Genomic DNA, 22,220 nt, shown 5'->3' on the forward strand with positions numbered 1-22,220 from the left:
TGCCTGCTATTATTGCCCTTATATCACATTAAATCAAGCACAGAGAGAGATAATGTCCAAGGAGGATGGTACTCCGATGTTGTTCTAAGCAGGGCAAAGCCATTAGCCACATCAGTCAGTGTTAAAGTCTGGCACAAAGCTGATGTGACTCACATAGCTTATGGTAACTGAGAATAAACCAATTTAAAGTGAGATTACTGACTTCTTAGTCGTCCTATCTGGACAGCTATGAAAGCGACAGTTCTCTGCATATCCTGGTGACTTGTATGCTAAAAAGCTGCTTTCAGTTCCTCAGAGGCAGGGGAATCCAGAGATGACATTTTGAAAATATTTCAAAGGGCTAGGCATGGTGATGCACGTCTTTAGTCCCAGCACTTGGGAGCCAGAGGCAGGCGGATCTCTCTGTGTCTGAGTTTGAGGCCAACATGGTCTACAAAGCAAGTTCCCGTATATCTGGGGATACATAGAGAAGCTTTCTTTCAAAACAAACAAGACCACTTCAAATGTCAAATGGAAATAAAAGCAAAGGCAACTAGGAGAATTTCAGCCTCCATAATTTTAGTAAGGACTACCTGCTACAAAGAAGAATGTAGAACCCCTGGTTTGATGGGAGTGATACAGAAAACCTGAAGCCCATGCTTCTCCATCCATTTATTCAGTATTGGCTTGGAGCCCCTGAAATGTGGGAAGCTCTCTTTTTGTAGGCTATACCCAGTCTTATTCTTGAAGGCTTATGTCACCAATGCCTAATACAAATACATGACAACTAGCGAATTTGCAATCAATGATACTTAATATTTAACAAAGAATGACTAAATAGGTGAATAATTACTCAATAAGAATAATACTCCTGGAGGCTTACAAGATGGTTTAGTAGTTAAGAGAACTGGCTGCTCTTCCAGAGGACTCAGATTATAATTCTAACATCCTCATGGTAACTCACAACCATCTGCATCTACAGTTCCCTGGGATTGGATGCCCTCTTCAAGCCTCCATGGTCACAGCATGTCCATGGTAAACAGATATTCAAGCAAGGAAAACACTCTCATACATAAAAATTATTATTGGGGAGCAATGTCATCCGAAGGACCTTGTGTCAGCACAGGAAGCAGTCTATAGCAAACCTGAGAATCAGGTGGCCCGTCTTCCTTACTGCCCTCCCCCGAAAGCAACCTTGCCAGGCCTTTGTCCGTCACTGTATGAACTGCTTGAGTACAGGAAAAGGACATTGCTGAGCTTCTGCCCTGGCTGTCCTGTGTCCCCTGTCTGCAGACATTGCTGATGCTGATACCACCTTTGGAAACTTTATTCTCCAGGACAAACTTTGAGTTTTATTTAACAAGTGTTCAGACTGCCTCTAATACCCTGTGCAGTGATGCACATTTCTCAACTCCATTCTCCAACAATTGAAAGTATGGGAACATTGACGCTGATTGGGTCAGTTTACAGACTCAGTGGTTCCAACCTGAAACACCCTTTAAACTGTGAGATGCAAACCAGCTGTTAGCATAGGTGATTTATAGGATTTTGTTTGCTGTCAAAATAGCTCACTTCTGAAATTTGCCCCCACTTATGGTCCCGAGGAAAGTTCTGCAAACATTTGCTTGTCTATGAATTAAGAAGCCTAAAAATAAAATAAAACATTTTTATCTGAAAGGATAAAATTCCTTGCTCTTAATAATCATTTATTTATCTGTTTGACCTGCTGTTTGTTTATTTGTTTGTTGAGACAAAATCTCACTCTGTAGTTCTAAATAGGTGGACACATACTGTGGAGAAGACTGGTCCTGAGCTCACAGAGATCTTCCCTTCTCTGCCTCCAGAGTGCTGGGATTACAGTGGACCACTGCTAACTAGATTCTTAGATGAACCAGGCTGTCTCCAGCTTACATTGAAGCTCAGGATGTTTTGAACTTCTGATCCTCCTGTCCTAACTCCCAAATGCTAGGATTATAGGCATGTGCTTGCTCTGTGGTGCCGACTTTATGAACTGCTATGCATCAAATCCAGGGCTTTTTTGCATTCTAGGTCAGCACTCTACCAAATAAGTCCCATCTCTGTTCCTTAAGAATCTTATTTATTTGTAGCTTACATGCCAGCACATTTTCCCATCCTATGGATAGACAAAGAAACTATAAAAAAACAAAAAACAAACAAACAAAAAAACTTGGCCTTGTTTCCAGGATGCTTTCTTTTGCTGCCATTCAGAAACTAGAAATATTCAGTAAAACAAAGGTTAAAACAACACAGAGTCACTTTGATCTTGTATACAGCAGGTAGGAGGCTGTGTAGACATTGAGAAACAATTGTCATAAGCTATCTGAGTAGCTTGGCAACCAGAGGTTGGGCCATAAAGGTTCCCACAACCACTTGAAGACAAGACAGTTCCAAGTGAGGACTCTCCAGGTTTGGATAACAATTGGAAGACAGACACAGAAATTATTGCAATTTAGTAAGTATAAAAGGTCAACAGAAAACTGTGTAACATAAAGAAAAACAAGACTCTTAATAACAGAAACATCTCCCCTTAAAATAATTTATAACCATTTTCTTTCCCTGGGCACGAATGAGAACTAAATGCTTCCATGTGATGTGTAATAAGGGGCCCTTAGCAATGCAGTTATCCTCCAAGGAAGACACCGGCCTTGCAGTCTAGATCTACCCATTTTAGAGTATGGCTGCTAACATGGTATATTTGGTTCCTGGGAAGCATCTTCAAGGTCAGCTTTCAAATCCTTGCCTGTTACTATTTTAAATGTTATGTGTATGATCTTAACACACTTTAGAAGCTGTGGGTTAGAAGGCAGGGTGAGCACAGATGTGAGTATTAGAAAGCAGAGCTCAAGTTAGGAGTCCAGGAGTTGCTGCGGCAGGGGGCACAGGCAAGGGTTAAAGACAGAAATGGAAATCAGATATGCAGAATGGCCTGCACCATTGCAGGCCCCAGTGCAAAGTAGAAACACAATGGCCTTTGTTCAGGAGGATAGAGGGCAAGGGACAGGGTATGGGACCTCCCAAGCACTGAATTTATGTTACTGTAGGGTGTTTCTAGCCCAGTAGTCAGGAAAATGTTCGAGAGACTTTGTGAAAAATCGAAGGACACATTTGATAGAGTTTAGAGTGTGGTCCAGAACGATGGTTAATGGTGTCAGGGCTGTTAACACACATTATTCCTAGGGTTTGGCAGGATTGAGACATGATCAAAATTCTAAGACGATACTTGAATAATGAGCTAAGAATTCCCCCTGAAATCAGGCTTCTTTTTGCTTGATTGCAGTGATTTTTTTTTTTGCCTTGAGAACAGAGTCTGAGAAGCTCCTGGTTGCCCTGTGTTCTTTCCTTGTTTTAGAACCTGAGGTCAATAAAGCCTCATTAAGTTAGAGCAGGGTAAAAGCACCAACTTATTTACATTGTTAACTGGATGCCGTGACCTAGCACAGCCTCCGTGGAGACAGGCTGAAACATCCCTGACATTTCTCAACATATGCAGGCAAAACTGTAAATCCACGGATGAGTTCAATTAAGTACAAAAGTGAGAATTCAGAGACTTTTATCATTAGAGGCTGCTTTGCAGTAAAAGTAATTTCACGGGGCACTAAAAGTTCTTAAATACTAACTAAAATTGTAAAAATAATATATATCTATATCTAGTTTCCTAATACACTATTTTAATAAATGTCCCTAATTCCCGGACCTGAACATCATTTCTTCAGAAGAAAGCATTGCTCACCATGACAGAAAACAATTTAACTAAATAAAAATGGACTATTTAGGATGTACACAGCCAAGATGAAGTATGTCTTTATAAAACATGACATTTTATAGAGATGAGAAATTTGCTTAAGTGGTGGGAGGGAAAATTGGATTCATCCGACTCCAGCAAAGTATGTGATGCCGACATGTTTACAAGGGTGCACTGCAAAGCCCCTCTTTCTGCATGTAAGTCAGCATAATGTGATGAATTTCTGTCGCCGCTTCTCATTCATGTTCTCAGAAGGTTTCTGCCTAAAACCACTAATTATTATCATTAGAATTTATCAGAATTACAAATAGAATTCTCACGCAAAACCCTTACCATGAATTGCTGCATTCTAAGCTAGGTGACAGTGACAGTAATGTCAACTGGTGGTGAAATGACTTTGATTGGTGTATCTTAAAGGGGAAGTTTTGCCCCTTCCTACCTTCTCTGTCCTGTGCCTATCTCAGTTCCTGGTATGTAGTGTGCAGTCATGAATATGAACATAGCAGACTTAAGAATCTTCCAAGCTTCTCATTAGACTGCTTGCAATCAAATTTTAAAACAGGATTTATATTAAGTAAAAAGTCTGAAGAGAAGAATTTTGAATCCTTTTCACTACAGTTACAATAGTTACTACTGGTTAAATACTTCATATGTAGAAACGAAACCAGATACTTCATAACATTGATTAAATCATTAAATATTATCAATAACTCATTCATTATCATTATTATATTTATGGGCAATCTGAGCCATAAGGGAGTTAAGAAACTGGTTCATTGTCGTATGGCTGTGGAACCCACTGTTTGAAGGTACACTATAGGTGGATTTCTCAGAGTTAGTGTGAGAAGATAGGTAATTTTCATGCACATTGTTCAAGAGGCTACAGATATGCAGACACAAATAAACTGAAATAATTAATTTTAACAGAATATTTGAGGAGTTTTTTTATGGAACATGTATGTCAACTTGATACAAAGAAGAGTTATCTGAAAGGAGGGAACCTCAAATTGAGAAAATGCCTCCATAAGATCCAGCCGTAAAGCATTTTCTTAATGAGTCATCAGTGTGAGAGGTCCCAGTCCACTGTGGTGGTGCTATCCCTGAGCTAGTGGTCATGGGTTCTATAAGAAAGCAGACCGAGCAAGCTTTGATGAGCAAACCACTGAGCAGCACCTCTCCATGGCTTCCTCATTAGCTCCTGCCCTCAGGTTCCTGGTTTGTTTGAGTTCCTGCTTTTGGTGATGAGTTGTTATAAGGACGGTTATAAGTTGAATTTGGTGATGGTGTTTCATCACAATAGTAACACTAAATGAAACTGAGCACTATGGATAAATTTTAATCAGCACATTTTTATCTAAGAACTTTAACAGTTAGAAACTCTTTAAGAGAGTTCTAAGCCATTCTTGAAGCTCACACCAACGATGATGTTAGCACACACAGAATTTTATTGTGAAAATGAGAGCAGTGATTCCAAGGGATGTAGATGGAGAGTCCTGTTACACACAGATACTTTCCACTGTGCTTTCCTAGCCAGCATATGTAAAGGTGTCAGCCTTTTCTCCTCTTTAACACCTCTCACTACTGGTCACTGGGCAGCATTCTCACTCTCAACAGGGTTTCCACAGTAACAGACCATCATGGGCCTTTCAATTTTATAGAGAGAACCCAATTCTAACTTCAATGGCAAGTTGTGCATTAGCAGCAATAGATTACCTGCCAGGGCTGTCTGTTCAATTGTCTGTATGTCAACTGAAGGCACTCAGTTTTTTGTTATTTGTTATTTGTTTTGTTTTGTTTTTGAAATTTACAACTATATTCCACTATAGCCAGATACTATTTCTGAATCCCAGCAACAAATTTCTGGAAGAAAGAACCTTGGTCTAAGCCTCTACCTCAATCTAACTGCAACAAGGAAAAAAGGACTGGAGGTTAGTAGTCAAATAGCAGGGATGCTGCTGTAAGCTGCAGCTTATGGGGAGGGATCCTCCTTCCAGGCATCCCTTCCACTACATCTACAATGCTGTCTTCGGTGTCATTGTCATTCAAGACAGTCCTGGGTAGAGGTATTATTAGAGTCATCAGTGTTACATGGCTCGATTCATAACATCTTCTCTTACCAGTGTTATGTAGTAATGGATGCCAGTGTGGGTAGATGGTAAGATAATGCTGCTATAGCTTAGTGATGTAGGCCCATGCCAGCTGGGTAAGATGATGAGACAATGCTGTCATTGCTTAGTGCTGCCTGTCCATGCCAGTGTGAGAAGATGGTGCGACATTGCTACCATTGATTAGTTATGTCTGCCCAGTATCAGGAAATGCAGAAGCAATTTAGGATTAGGGTTTAGCAACAGGAACAAATTTGATCCTTGTTCCAACTCTAATTTACAAGTAACAATTCCGAGGCCAAGGCAAATGAAATAAATCTGCCTCTTGGAACTACAGCAGTAAATGGCAGAGGTTGGACTGAAATTGAGAAAGCCCACTGCTTCTCTCAGTGCATTGTCAAGGCATCATATGGTTATATGATTAAAAAGTAGAACCATTTGGGATAGCTAGGGAGGTTTCTGGGAGTCTGCATCTTTTGTTTCTTCACTGTCCACTTGTCAGACACAAATCAAGCGATGACATACGCAGGAGCCAACAGAGATGGAAGTTGTAACCTTACGGTGAACTTAATGAACCTTGAGGAAAATGTTATATTCAGTCCTAGTTTGCAAACACAAACTGTCTAGAACCTTAATCATCCACTGTAAATGCCAGTTAGCTGAAACAAACTGTGTGTGCAGATTTGTTTAATATGTAACATTTATTGAGAGTACGCTATGTGCCAAGTGTTGCTTCTAGTAGTACTTTACATATGTTAAATAATTTAATCTTAATAGCAAACCAATGTGCTATTATGATCTTTCCCAGTTTCTCAGAGGAAACTGAAGCACAGAAAGGTTAAGTAATCTTCCCAACATCACACAGCCAGGTTCTATGTTGGATAATCTTAAATTTCAACTTGCTATGACCTACAATCACCTGGGGACAAGGTTTTAAACTGGGGAATTATCTAGATTGGCCTGTGAGGAATTTCTTTGCTTAGCAATTGATGTAGGTAGAAGCAGGTCGTTATAGGCAGTACTATCCCCTAGGCTAACCCCAGAACTGTAGAAGAGTGAAGAAAGCTAGAAAGTATGCAAACAAGTAGCATAGATGCATTCATTTCCTTCTACTATTGGCTGAGAATACGATGTCACTAGGTGCTTTCATCTGCAGCTTGACTTCTCTCAAACCATAGACTGCAACTTGGAATTGTCAGCCATATAAGCCCCCTTCTTCCTAATATGCTTTTTGGTCATGCTATTTTATCACAGCAGCTGAATGAAGCTATAACATGTGATACAGATGGATTCAAATGTGAGGACGTTTGGCCTACATGTTTACTCTCCTGAGCACAATCTTTGTTGCGTATTTTGTCTCCAGGTTTATCATGAAGATTGGATGACCATGCAAAGTTTAAAAAAATGTCATTTTTCTACAAGTTAATAAGATATAAGGCTGGTTTTATTACTGGCATTCCATATAATTTCCTAAATTAATCTACCTCAATATGAATAAAATTTATAGATTTTTAAAACATGTGCACTGTTTGTAATTTCAAGAAATTAAGATCAAAGTCACTCCAAGATATTATAACCCCAAGAACCAAAACAGCCAGTATTGAGGCAAAGTGGACTTGTACTCTAATCAATTAGGAAATCTCAACTCTTCTTCTTTTTTTTTTTTTTTTTTTTTTTTTTACAGTAACTGCCCATGTGGGACACTCAGGATTCATTTGGTGTTTCCAGATAATCTGAGCCTGACAAATGACAAGGAAATTAAAATGGATGAGATCTTGATTTCCAAATAACCTAAAACCAGTCAACAATGACTTTTGTGCAACCTCATGACTTGAGGCAAAAACATGCCTAAGACACAGTATTATATTATCAACAAATAGCCTCCAGAAGTCCCAATGAAGCTACACTTAGTCACAACACACATGTCAACCCAAACCACTACCACAAATATCTAGGTAAAACCTAGGACAAACATGCTGTAGTTCCTAACTTTGATACAGACTATGTTTGATTGCTTCAGATTATATCTTGCATGATGTTCACAGGGCTGAATACATGAGTGATTTTGGACCAATCACCAAATCCCTTTCCAGTTTTCTGATAAACGCTAAATGAAGGACCATGGAATATGTTATCATGGTTCAGCACTTAGCAGGTTCAAACTCTGCTGTAGCCCTGGTAGGAGTTACCAGAACCAGAAAACATTTGGGACACTCTCACAGTGGCATCCAACATCCAATGATTCAGGGAGGCCGGCAGTGGTTTCAATTAAAATCCAAGGTTTCCAACCATCAGAACAGAAAGACAGCAATAAACCAACACAGTAAATTATTGCTCTGGAAATCACACCCAGATACAAGAAATAAAAGAGAAATTTATGGCCTCAATCAATCTCCTTTTCACTCATAAATACGTCTCTATCATCTGCTTTATTTACGTGACTCCTCTATCATCTGCTTTATTTACGTGACTCCATCTCCCTCCCGAATAATCTTCAATAATTTCTCACAGCTTTCCTGAGCAGCTCAGGATGAATGGAGGAGCAGGGAACAGCTCATAGATGGCCAGCAAACTTTTTAGCTCAGGGAGCCTCTGCCTCTCTTTAACAGCCAGTGAAGCACCACCTTCCCTGTAGCTTTTATCACATAGCTGCTAACTGCCCAGCCCTCTCTTCCTTTTATCAAAGCTTCCCGTTGTATGAGTAATTATAATTGACCAGCTCTTTAAAAAATCCTTTCCGGAGTAATCATATTCACTGAATCCAAAGCCACTTCTTGTAGATGACATAAAACACTTGTCATCATCTAGCTGGCAGCCTGCTCTTTGGAGTTTGTATCTATTTGGGGAGTCAAAGATCTCACTGCCTTGATGGTTGTACAGTTTTGCACTTGGCCTAAATCTTTCTAACCCAATGATGTATTTGAACAAAGTGCCAAGACATAGGCTCAGCAACCAAGAACCTACCCAGAAGTTCCCTGGGGCTTGTATCCATGTACTGTTTGCTCTGGCAGACACCAAATGCCCTGAGAGCCTGAGCTGTAGAGCCATACTGGAGGCTGGAAGGGTGATACATCCTGGCTCCATCTCACTCTATTGCAGAATGAAATCACATTGTGTGTTTATCCGTCAGATGACCAGCCTTAAATAGGAACAGGATTTGAAGCTATAAAGATTTTAAGCCTAAAACTCTCAAATAATCTCCTCCTGCTGCTTTATTGAGAGAGTTCCTCAAAACAGACTCAGGTGGGAGTTCAGCTGCTGGATAAATCCTCTTCAAATACTAAGGAGCTGATAACTTTATTCACATTCATTAAGTTTGAAGTTTTGTTCTTGTGTGGCATAGAGATGATATCAAGTGTTCCCAGGCCCTATAAAATGTGAGGAATCTAGAATTTTAAAGGGACAAGAGGAAGCTTTCAGTTCGCTCCTTTTATATTTTATGTTTCAGTTTGAGTAAAATATAATTACTTCATTTCCCCTTTCCTTTCCTCCATCTGACCACTCCCATGTGTTATTAGTAATAATACGCACATACATAGCCTACTACATATGTTTTGTTGTTGTTCTTAAATTACACTACCCTGGCATCTGTTTAGTATGGATACTTTGTCAACAGTCATAGAGAACATGATCACATGAAGTGTTCTACCATGCTTCAGTGGTTTTCAGCGAGAACATATCTGCCTGCAAGTGACAACTGAGAATAGAGGGTGGAGGAGAGGCCACGAAGCTCATAAATACTTTAAAGTGTGTTTCAAATGGTATAAGAAAGCTCCCATCAAACAGCACCATTAGAGTTAACATGCTAAAAGTATTTGGGCTGAGAAATTCTAAAATAGTCATTAACAACATGCATTCACATAGAGCTGGACCCCACAACTTATAGCCAGTGCCCGTGGCAGGAGGGAGCATGTTGTCTCTTGGGCATTGGCACTCTGACCATCCTTTAGTATCCTAGAGGCTCCACAATTGATTCCAGTTCAGCTTCAGCCTGGACATAAGGACACTGCAAGGGCTTTCCTGTTATCTTCGTTCACATAGAACACATTGACATAGATGAAGAGGTCATCACTGAATTTAAATAACCCCAATAATAAATCTGCATGAGCCCCATTTGTTCTCCTGAACTTGTTAGATTAAATGAATACCATTTAATGTTCTATAAGACAAGGCCTCCTTTCATGGCTGAAGGAAGGTGCAAGGGTGATTTACAGTTCCATACAAACTCATTTACCACGTTATCTACTTTGTGTCTGGGCCTTATGAATATCAAAGCACCATTTGGTGTCTCTCCACTGGTTTAGGAGAACTTCCTATTCCACTGTGAAGGCAGCCCAAGTATGCACCGTGAAAGGCAGCCTGTTTTGGTTGAGCGATGCTTGCTCCGGAGACCCAGTAGAAAACTCTACCAGGGTCAGAACAGTAAGACACATTCCCAAAGACAGGTGCCTGACACCACAGACCCCCAAACTCCATAATTGTGTGACTATCATTCACACAGACAAAGCCCTAAGCTCCTGGCATTCTAGCTAGACTCTACCCTCACAGTTACCTGACTATAGCCAGGTATGCTCTTCCCCACAGTTACCTGGCAACTGCAATGTAGCCCAGACCGCTATAAAAGGAGCTGCTTGTCCCCTCCTCTCTCTCTTAAGCTCTAACCTTTCTTGCTTGCTCTCATCTCTAGCTCTCTTTCTCTCTCTCTTCCATCTCCCCTCTCTCCACGTGGTGGTGGTCAGCCTCCCTCTTTTACCTTCTATCTTTCTCTCTGCCTTTCTACAATAAATCTCTAGGACCATAGACTATATTTATTTATCAAGGCCCACCATGCTTGAACGATGGAATAGGCTTTGCCTTAAAGAGCTGGGTCTAACCTCCTACCCGGAAGGCCTTCCTGCGCTCTAGCCAGAGACCAGACCAAAGACACCTGACCGAATGGGAACCACCCAACGCCCCCTCTCTCCCTGCCCTCTTCTCCCTTCAGCCCCGGGGATGATCAAGCTGCCCCAGGAGTCCTCACTTTGTTCTCAGCTCTTTCTTGGTGTCCAGTGGCATCTGGAATGCCTGAGAGTGTGAACCTGTTATCTCTGGCCTCCATAAGGACCAGAGACTTAAGACTGTCCCTTGTCTACCTCGGGCTAGGGTCCATGGCTTCCCAAGCCAGACACCCACCCAGGGCCCCGTGGAAAGCGTGCCACAGTCCTCCGTGTCTGCCTGCCCAGAGCTCCAGAACTCTGGCGGGACTCGGGTTTTCTTCCACCCCCTTTATTCCCCACGCCTGCTGCCCAACACACAAGAATTAATGAGGAATAGCATTGTTGTTTGCACTGTCCCCCATCTTGCTTTATACTTCCCTCCGGAAATCTCTGTAATTCTAATTTCCTTCTGATTTCTTAGAAGAGGTGGTGTTCTAAGCAGATTACCCCTGAGTCGAGCTGTGCATAAACACAGGGTGTTCTAAGCAGATTACCCCTAAGTGGACCTGTGCATAAACTCAGGGTTTAACTGATATTGAAGGGCAAATTGTTTTTTAATATTCCTATCTTGTAAGATAATATTTCTTTGACAATTATGTATTCAAAGGGTTTACTAAAACTGGATAGTGATTGCTTGTTTATCAAAGTAGGTTTAAGCTACCTCTTAGTAGTTCTGCTTTGTTCTGTGTTTTAGAAATGATAAACAGAAAGGGTGTGGATTTGAATGGGGGGGGGGGAAGAATCTGGGATGAGTTACCAGAGGGGAAACCATGACCAAGATATATTGTGCACAAATATCTATTTTCAACATAAATTAAGTTAAAAATAAAAAATTATGTACAAATATTATATAATGTCCAGGGATTCTGTGATGCTGACTCCCACTGACAACTAAAGGGACACGGATTTCATTTTCAATCAGTTCACAAAGCAGGAAGGAGAACAAGGGAGTGAGGATTAATGTGAGGATTAATGGAGAATGGGTGGAGAAAGAACTGGGAATTCACAGTTGATTCTCAAAACCACAGCACTGAAAAGTAAGAGAGTTGGGGTAATTTACAAAGCTGGCTGCCTCTTCTGCAGGGGTTTCTCTGCTGGAGATACCCTCTTAGGTCAACAAAATCTATAGAATGCACACCCAGCTCCTCAGGAGAGTTTCAGCCTGTGCTGGGAATTTGTCAGAAACACAAATTACCAGGCTTCTCCACAGGAGTCCATAGCTAATCAGCTTACCTGGCCATTACCAGGCTGATGCATGGCTTGGGTTTCTCACTTAACCCTCTTATTAATGTTGAGTGTTACCTGTTATCTCTTAGAGTACATACCCACAGGCAAGAGGCTATTATTTAGAACTGATTAAAAAACTCAGCTCATCCAATGTTTTGATAAGTCATGTCTACATCCCAGAGAACCAACAGCCAGGTCGAACTTGAAGCATTCTCATAGAAGACATAATTTTGAAGATTCCTGTCTCTCAAATGACTTAGGTATAGTGTGTGTGTGTGTGTGTGTGTGTGTGTGTGTGTGTGTGTGTGTGTGTGTATGGTGTTGTCTGTGTATGTTAAACAAGTCCATTTGCAGATACTTTGCTCAGACTTATTCTAAGATGTTAAGCCTAAACTACCATTCAGTATAGGTGAGTTAATAGGCCAATGGGCAGACCAAAGATCAGAGATCAGAGGTGACAGAAACAATGGAAAGGTCTTTATAAACCCTGATAAAGAACCATTAGAAGATCTGGGCTAAGCAAGGACCTGTTTCATAGACACACACCATCAAAACAGTGGATGCTACCCTGATCCTATGTATAGCAGAAGAAAGGTCAAAACCTTTTCTCTTCCATGATTTTTCCCTCCAAATAATCTCTTAGGAGACAGGTATCTCAAGGAAAGATTTAACAGGAAATATCAAGACTCTCTGAACATAAAATATCATTGAACCTCCAAATCAACCAACCAACAAACAAAACCCCCAACGAAACAAAACTAGTACAAATATTTGGAGGATATGATCTCATACAGCATTTGTAAAAATTTTACAATCCTTTCTATAGCAGTAGCATGCCTCTTTAAGAAGCTGGAATATCTCCAGATTAGCTTTGGAGGTTAACTGAACTAGTTCCTATGCACTGGGTGGTGGTCATGACTGCCTCTGCAGACCAGTTGACTCCTCAGGAGCACAAGGCTCCCGTCGCTACCTGCTTGGTCTGATGCTACCTCAGTCATAGCTGATCATTTACAGAGTTCAGTAGTTCATACTTTATGCAAGTTTTCTTACACAGTTGCTTTGGATGAGGTATGATGATCTATCTTCTCAGGAGACTAAATTTCCTTCATCCAGAAACCATCTTCTCTTTTGTTCCTACCCACCAACAGGAGTACCAAAAATGGACTTCATGAGACTGAATGGAAAGCCCCAGTGCTACACAGAAGACACTGATGCAAAGTTCCTTCAAGAGTCCTTCCTTATGAGAGAGTGTCACCCAGATGCAGTCAGCTTCTACACAATCTTTTGTCTAGTGAGGAACAGAGACCAATAGCAAGAATAACATATAATGCATATATTGAGAGTGCTATCTAATGGTAGCCTGCTCAGCCTGTGCTAAGTAGAGTGAACATGACACACAGAAATAAAGCAAATGAAGAAAGTTTCCCCCACTCCTTCCTAGTTTTGTCATAATGAGCACTGAGTGGCCAGTTTGCATCTCTCTAGAAGGATGCATAGTTTCTCTTCTCCTGAGTCTGAAGATTGCACGGCCTCTTGTTCATCACAGTTGTGCAGCATCAACAAGGAGCTGCATGAGAGAAACCTCTCCTGCTCTGTTGTCAGCTTTTATTTCTATGATTAACCTGCAAAAAGTACTGGAAAAAAGTCCACAACCCGCTTATTCTATGTGGCTCGAGATCTGGTAGAGAAAACTCAAATAGCCTTTTGGCTCAACAAGGACACTCTTTATTTGGAAGGCAGTGGTACCCATTATGTGCTACAGGATGTGGACCTAGAACATTGGCACAATTCACATTTTTGTTAACAACTTTAATCTTTAGCTATTGTTTAACACATTTCCAAAACAAAGCAAAACTATAAATTTCATCTCTACCACAGAGAGACAAAAGGGTTAATTTACTATGATATAAAACGTTCTGGGATTAAAAAAACAAAAACAAAAAAACTAAAGCACAAATCTTTGCTAACTGTGCTAGTTAGCTTTAGCCCTGGCTTCATAGTTGAAAAACATCACATGAATGTTTTTATTTTATTTTATTGTATTTTGTTTTATTTTATTTTATTTTATTTTTTGCCACTATTCCACACTACTAACTTTCTTAGGACAAAGGAAATGCCAAAGATTAAAACTACTATTAAGGAGCCAACCTGGTTCTCTGGACAAGAGCAATACCTTAAACCAAGAGCTCACAGGCTTCAGTGAGCTCTATCCCTTGTACTGTAGAAATGAAAGAAAGACTGTGACCTGGATAAATAGTTCAGTCAGCAAAACATTTATGTTTATTTTACAATCCTGAGAGGACATGGGTTCAATCCCTAGCTCTCACATAAAAAGCAGAGCTGTTAGCATGGGTGTGTAATACCAGCTTGCTGTAGTGGAGAGCTATGTATGCCTGGGGCTCGCTGGTAAGCCAGACTATTCTACTTGGCAAGCTTCCCTCCCGCAGTTGAAAGACTCTCTCTAAAACCAAACCCAACCAAAGTTGAACAGTATCTGAAGAACAACACTTGTGTTCGGCCTCTTGCCTCCAAATGTCCATGTAAAAATATAATCCATCACCTACAAACACATAACATATACACATAGACACCTACATACCCCATGTCCCCACACAAAAAGATGTAGTCATAATAAAACACCTTCCTTAAAGAGTTATGCATTTTACAAGCATCCTCCACATGAACTGTGATTGTTCTTGTTCATGAGTAATAACTGTTCAGTAAGCAAAGTTGTGTTCACTTTCCAGAGAAGAAACCTAGGCTTAAAGTCACTAACACATATTTGTGCCATTAGCATAAAGCAGACAGGGCACCATCATGTCTCCTGAGATTTGGCTGTGCTAGGGGAGTGAGGTAAGTCCTCACAAACACTTCTAAATTCTTTGCAGCAATCATTACTCACTGTTCTAGCTTCATTTCTGTTGCTATGATAAAACACCCTTACAAAAAGTAACTTAGAAAAGAGTGAGTTTATTTTAGTTCACAATTTCAGGTCACAGTGGGAGGAGCTTGAGACGTTTGTTCACATTGCATCTAGAACAATGCAAACAAGAGCTTGAGACCTTTGTTTACATCTGTCAAGAACAGGGGGAAATAGTGTATGCATGTCCTTTTGCTTGTTTTTGCTCAGCTCAGTTTCTGCACTCTTACAGTTCAAGATCTCCTGATGGGAATGGTGCCCTCGATAGTGGGCTCGGTATTTCCACACTAGTTAATCTAATTAAGACAGTCCCCCACAAACATAGCTGTGGGCCAACTTGAAGGTGGCAATACTTCATCTAGAATCGTTCTTTCACCTGTATCAAATTGGCATAGTTAACCACCACACTCATGAAAACTGAGTTTCACAGGAGATCAGTAACTTCCCAAGGACACAAAGCTGGTAACACCAGTACTGACTGCCATATTGGGTGCACTCTCCGGTGGTTCACGGAGTTTCACCATTATGAAGTCTTGGGCAAGTATTTTAAACCCAGGGTCCTAAAGATAAAGTGATCTATGCCTGATCATCACTCTTGCCAACCCCATATTCACTAAAGCTCCTGTATACCAGTTACGAGTTCATATTGTCACTGGATTAGTGTCAACTATTCTGTTACTTTTGTATTACTTCTAATCTCTTGTAAGCTCAGAATGTATGTTAAGTTTATGGTCTTGTTTATTGGACTTTATGACAAAAACTAATAGATGCAATGACCTTAACAACCAAATAAACAATATACATTGTTTTCTTATATTGTGTCTGAAACCAAGACATGCTGCTCATTTATTTAAAACAATTAGACAACTTAGATGAAAATGATATTCTGGGTATATTTTTTAAAAATCTCTGGCAAAGACAGAGAAATTATGAATATAATTAAGGCTTTTATTATGCAATTTAAGCCACATTATGATAATGTAAGGCTTTCTGAAAATTCATGTGCATGAAAGACAGTAAGCACAATGCACACAAGGTCTAGTGTAAGCTCCTCACATCAGTTACATACTCTTAACCATGACAGTTATTCTTTTAGCAAGAATGTGTGTGTGTGTGTGTGTGTGTGCGCGCACGCGCGCACGCGCATCTGCACGCCTATGTGGCCATGTACATGTGGAAGCCAGAGAAGAACCTTGAGTGTCACCTTTCAGTAACACTGGATATCTTATTTCTAAGACAAAGTCTCTCACTGGCCTGCAGCCCATGAGGGTAGGCTAGGATGCATGGCCAGGATATCCATCTGCCCTTATGAGTTATTTTCCATTTCCAACCCTAAGCCAGCATCAGCTGAACTTCTCCATTTATAGAGTCCTTTCACTCAAAAGCAAGGCATCAGATGCTCCTCTGATGACTGAAATGGCAGCAAGATCACAAAGGAATAGCAGAGTGTGAGTCTGAGATATCAGATGTCACACACTCAGCTTATTTATTGACATTCCCTTTGTTTTTCTCCATCCACATTCCATCTTTTTCTCTCTGTTAAATATAAAAAAGTATTTCAAAACCTCCATTCTCTCCACAATTTATAGTACTATGTTAGAGCACAGAAGTAGAGCAGAGGGTCTTGGCACAGTACAAGGGCTTAGTAATCAGGTACACGGGGGCTTTCTATGCTTAGTGTGACTCAGATGCTGGGCCAGGCTCCTTTGTCTGAGCCCTCTCCTTCTGGCCTAAGTATGCCTCTGATCAGACACTGCTAGCTGATCATCACCTTTCATTTATAATGAAACAGAAGTCAAGTGCTGATTGCATACTTTTAAGGGCACTGAAGTATGCTTCAAAATTCACTGACTGACTCAGAACTAGACTTACAAAAAACCCCTTCAGGTTTTGTTATGTGCATTTTATTATGTGTGTATTGTCCACTACACATTTCTACTTTGACAAGTAAAGATGAATAATTACAAATTCAGTCAGTGTTCCTGAGAAAATTCTGTGTACACCAACAAGCATCAACCAAGGAAAAGCCAACCAACATCAATCCAGAGTATCATGAATTACATTATCCTACATTTAAATGAATTAAAGTCCTACCCATCACTTTCTTCCTGAGGGCTTAATATCTCTGTTCAGGTCTAAAGGTTGCACATCACAGGAAGGCAGTGGCATGCCAAGGTCAAAGCCACAAAGTCCACAAAGCTATCTTCCAGGGTGCCTCCTGGACAGGTCACAGTCAGCCAAACTCCACGTTTTCCTAAACAATATGCATTTCTGATACGTACTGAACAAATCAAATTCTTATTATAACCTTTAGAAACCGCTTAAGCAAAACCTCAGAATATTAAATTTTGCCTATCTCTCTTCTCGCTCTCGCGGTATAGATACAGACATGGAGAGTCCTTTGGAACACCGATACCTCACTGATGGATAATAAAGCGACAACAAACCTAGGAGATAATCTTCACTAATCTAGTGTGAGCTCGAGAAAATCTTAAGGTTTAAGCCTTTAAGAGGTTCATTTATAGCAACCTGAGAGTTAAGTTAAGCAAGAAAGAGGTAAAGATCTTACAATGCCAGCTCACATAAAGTAGCCAGCAAAGGCTAGCCATCCTGTTCTCAATAAGGAGAGGAGGCAGCTGACCATCTCAGTAGTCCAGGACCATATTTTACAATAAATGAGGCAAACCGGAGACCATCTGTGATACCTCTGATTCTTACTAGGTCAGTTCGCCTCAGTGATAGGTGAGATTAAAACATTCCAACTAGACAGGAAAAACATCCATCTTGTAAAAAAATTATGCCCAGAAAAAAAGATTCTGTTTTCTAAACAATAAAATAGATAAGCCAGTTCAGCAAGAGCCAGACAACCCATTGAAAATGGACAGCCAATTTCAAAGCAGCCAAGCACGTCCTTACCTGTTTTGATATTGATGGCAAAAAAGTTCTGTGGGTTTCCACTTGTAATCCTATAGGTCAGTTTTTCATTGGAACCAGAGTCAGGGTCCTCAGCTTGTATCTGAATGACAGACACATCCTTTGGAGAATTTTCCATGACAACTGGATAATAGATGGGCTCTGAGGTCAGTGGGGCATTGTCATTCACATCTTCTACTTCTATGTAAACCTCAATGGTGGAATAGAGAGGGACCACGCCCCGGTCTGTGGCATACACTGTCAGCCAGTATGATGCTGTTGTCTCTCGATCAAGACTGTCAGCAGCAGTGATGACTCCTAGGAAAAAAAAAGCACAGAGCACATGATGGCGCTAGCAAAGGAAGACAGTGGAGTAAGTCACCCAGAATTCCTGAGAGCAGCATAAATACTCTTGGCAAATAGGAGAAGATTAACATATGCATAATATAAGATTAAATTGAGATGTCACTCTTTACATAAGGAAATGATTTTCTGAAGAACTCAATTGAATAGTTCTTTTATCAGTAAAACATAATTACATTCTATTTGAATTTCTTAGATCGATGTGTAAGGTCCATATGTGCTTGAATTCATATACACATAGTCCCTCCACAAGCACATAGAATACACAAAGGAGTGAGGGTAGACAAAGACAGCAGGTCACGTGTGCGCACGCGCGCACACACACACATACCACATCACATCTACACAAGAGACAAAATGATGGAGGAATGAAAAGACAATGGGTCAAGAGTCTAAGTAAGTCCCATTTTGCAAGCTAATCTCTCTATTTGATATGATGCTGGATTGATTTCATACAAAACAAACACTATTCACAGGTAAATAATTTTATCTACTTATTACAGGAATGAAATAGACCCTTCAAATATTTTCTTGTCTGTTAGAATGAAAAATGTTTTACCTGCAAGCACATAAGCCTGCACCATACTGTTTTCCTGAAAAATCAAATGTCACAGCCTTTCTGCAGCAGTGAGGGAAGAAGCCATATCAATGCACAAGGACTTAACTGAGGGCCCTAAATAATTCCATAAGCACTCTGAGAAGACTCATGGACAGTCATTTTTAAATTCAGTGTAAAACTTTGCCTGAGCTGGTTTCTCTTGGCTTTCTTATTTCATAGTTGAAACAAGAGCCAAATAGAAAAGCAACAGAGACATCAAAGAGATGAAACTGCTTTCTTATGTCAGACCACAACCATCATGCCAGTAGTCAAGTTACAGAAATTTATCCTGGGGACAGAGTTGTGGGCAATGATGGAACTTTCTGGGATACCAGGGTCCAGCTTAGGACTTTTCACAATTAGTCAGGATGCTCCTAGGACTCATTAAATACAAAAACTAGAAAAGGCAAGTATAAAAAGCTTCAGGGACCAGTCCCACAGAAAAGCTAACCCTCTGTTCCTTCAATCCTCTATGATCTACAGTCTGACTGGGTTTTTTTTCTAAGTTTGGCACACAATTTGACCTGAAGTCCTTGAAAAAGTATATATTAAGTGTTGCCACTGGGAAGGGGGGGAACATTTATGTAGCCATGGGTTGGAATAGTTAATGATGAGTGCCTAAAAGGAGAGGTGGGATATTCCAAAGAGATGTAGTACTTGATGTTGTAGTCTCAGCTGTAGTTACTTACCACCATGAATTTGTCACAGTGCCAGAGACAGAGACCAGCATATGCATAAAAGAAGATTAAATTGAGATGCCACTCTTTTTATAAGAAATATTTTTAATAATAAAACTCATACTAAGAAAAGTATTTTTACCTATATATTTCTCAATCCTTAAAATAATTTCTTTGGTCGAATTTGTTAGTCTAAAGCATGTATATTTGTGTGTATGTGTTTGTGTTCCCCAAGTATACTAGGGAACTATTTACTGCTCTGTTTTGTTTTGTTTTGTTTTGAGAAAGAATCTCTCATTGGCCTGAGAATTTCCAGTTTGGCTGGACAGCAAGTCCCAGGCAAACCTGTCTGATTTACCCCAGTTCTGGGGTAAACACATATTCTAATACTTAGATTTGTACATAAGTATTAGTAAAGAAAAAAAAAAAAGAAGCTTGCCAAGTTATGTGCATTGTTAAATGGGCTTGACCTACTGTCTTCAGGAAAGCATACATCAGGAGTAGATGCTCTAAGGATGCTACCAGAAATCTTGATCTTTATATGGTGAGTAATATTTATGATGGAAAATACAAAGATTAAAATATATTACAATTTTACACCCAGAGTGAAAACAACTTAAATCATTAGTCAGAGCCTTAGAATCATTCTTTTCTATTTTTTCTTAGATATTTGCTTTCTTTACATTCCAAATGCTTTTCCCTTTGCAGGTCTCCCCTTTGTAAACACCCTATCCCATCACACACACACACACACACACACACACACACACCTCTATGAGGGTAATTCCCCATGCACCCACTCCCATCCTTCCACCCTGGCATTCCTCTATACCTTTGGGCCTAAGGGCCTCTCTTCCCACTGATGTCCAACCAGGCCACCTTTTGCAACATTTTGCATGTGGTCAGTGCAATGGGTCGCTTCATGTATATTCTTTTGATTTTTTTTTATGCTCGGGGGCAGGAGTGTGTGTGTTCTGGTATGCTGATACTGTTGCTCCCTCCATGGGGCTGCAAACCCCCTCAGATCCTTCAGTCCCTTCTCCAACCCCTCCATCGGGGACAACCTCGCTCAGTTCAATGGTTGACTGAGGGCTTCCTCCTTTGTATTTGTCAGGAGACAGCCAAATCAGGTTTCTATTAGCAAGCACTTCCCAGCATCCACATTAACGTCTAAGTTTGGTGTCTATATATGGGATGGATACCCAGGTGGGGCAGTCTCTGGATGGCCTTTCCTTCAGTCTCAGCTCCACACTTTGTCTCCATACTTCTTTCTCTGACTATTTTGTTTACCCTTCTAAAAAACACTGAAGCATCGACATTTTACTCTCCCTTCTTCTTAGGTTTCATATGGTCTGTGAATTGAATCCTAGGTATTCCAAATGTTTGGGCTAATATCCACTTATCAGAGAGTACATACAATGTTTGTTCCTTTGTGACTGAGTCACCTCACTCAGGATGATATTCTCAAGTTCCATCCATTTGCCTGAGAATTTCATGAAGTCTTTGTTTTTAATGGCTGAGTAGTACTCCATTGTGTAGATGTACCACATTTTCTGTATCCATTCCTCTGTTGAGGGACATCTGGGTTGTTTCCAGTTTCTGGCTATTATAAATAAGACTGCTATGAATAGAGTGTAGCAGGTGTCTTTGTTATATGTTGGAGCATCTTTTGGGCATAGGCCCAGGAGTGGTATTAGTGAGTCCTCAGGTAGGACTATGCCCAATTTTCTGAGAAACTTCCAGACTGATTTCCAGAATGGTTTTACCTGCTTGCAATCCCACCAGCAATGGATGAGTGTTCCTTTTCTCCACATCCACGCCAGCATCTGCTGTCACGAGAGTTTTTGATCTTAACTATTCTGACTGGTGTGAGATGGAATCTCAGGGTAGTTTTGATTTGCATTTCCCTCATGAATGAGAATGTTGAACATTTCTGTAGGTGCTTCTGCGCCAGTAAAGTTTCCTCACTTGAGAATTCTATGTTTAGCTCTGTTCACCATTTTTAATAGGGTTATTTGGTTCTCTGGCGTCTACCTTCTTGAGTTGATTCTTTTCATCTTAAAAATATAATGACTGCTTTTACTTAGATATGTGTGTGTGTGTGTGTGTGTGTGTATGTGTGTGTGTGTGTGTGTGTGTGTGTGTGTGTCTGTGTGTGTGTGTGTGTGTGTGTGTTTGCAGGAGTTTACATGTGTCAGCGCTAGTGACATCCAGAGGGCTTCAGATCCTCTGGAACTGGAGTTACAGGTGGTTGTGAACTACCTGCTGTGCGGGGCTGGGGGCTGAACTTGTGTTCTCTGTAAGAACAGTAGTACTTTAAGGCACAGGGCCATCTTCTCTGTCTTTGAATCGTTCTTATCTCAATTTTAATAATATAACTCAGTGAAAAATGTACCAGTTGTGGTAACACAAAACATGTTTGTCAGGGAAGATGCTGATAGTTTTGTTACAGGTTGAAAGGGGTATAATTTTAATTAAGTCAAAGTATGTTCATAGCACAATATCTTCGGAGTTGAAAATTATGGAGTTTTAAAATGAAATGTCAGAACATAACCTTTGGCTTTTGAGTTGAGACTGCCTTCATGCGATGCGCTGTCAGTATTAGCTGTACCTTCATCCAATTTCTAGACCAATTTACTACAGGTCTGCAACTCTCTAACTCAGCAAAACAGTGTTTGGGTTGGCTAGCATGTAGCCTG

The 22,220-nt window shown here is 40.4% G+C and overlaps 1 protein-coding gene across 8 annotated transcripts in view; it reads right to left on the reverse strand.

Annotated features, from left to right (window-relative positions):
- Fat3 (FAT atypical cadherin 3) overlaps positions 1 to 22,220 on the reverse strand; it is a 592,493-nt gene that overhangs the window by 318,646 nt on the left and 251,627 nt on the right. For all 8 annotated transcript variants that reach the window (XM_011242542.3, XM_011242541.3, XM_017313398.2 and 5 more), the window contains one exon: positions 17,887 to 18,201. In XM_011242542.3, the coding sequence (XP_011240844.1) occupies positions 17,887 to 18,201 (315 nt within the window). The remainder of the gene's footprint in view (positions 1 to 17,886; positions 18,202 to 22,220) is intronic.

Source organism: Mus musculus, chromosome 9, assembly GCF_000001635.26.
Source record: "Mus musculus strain C57BL/6J chromosome 9, GRCm38.p6 C57BL/6J".
Taxonomy (NCBI): domain Eukaryota; kingdom Metazoa; phylum Chordata; class Mammalia; order Rodentia; family Muridae; genus Mus; species Mus musculus.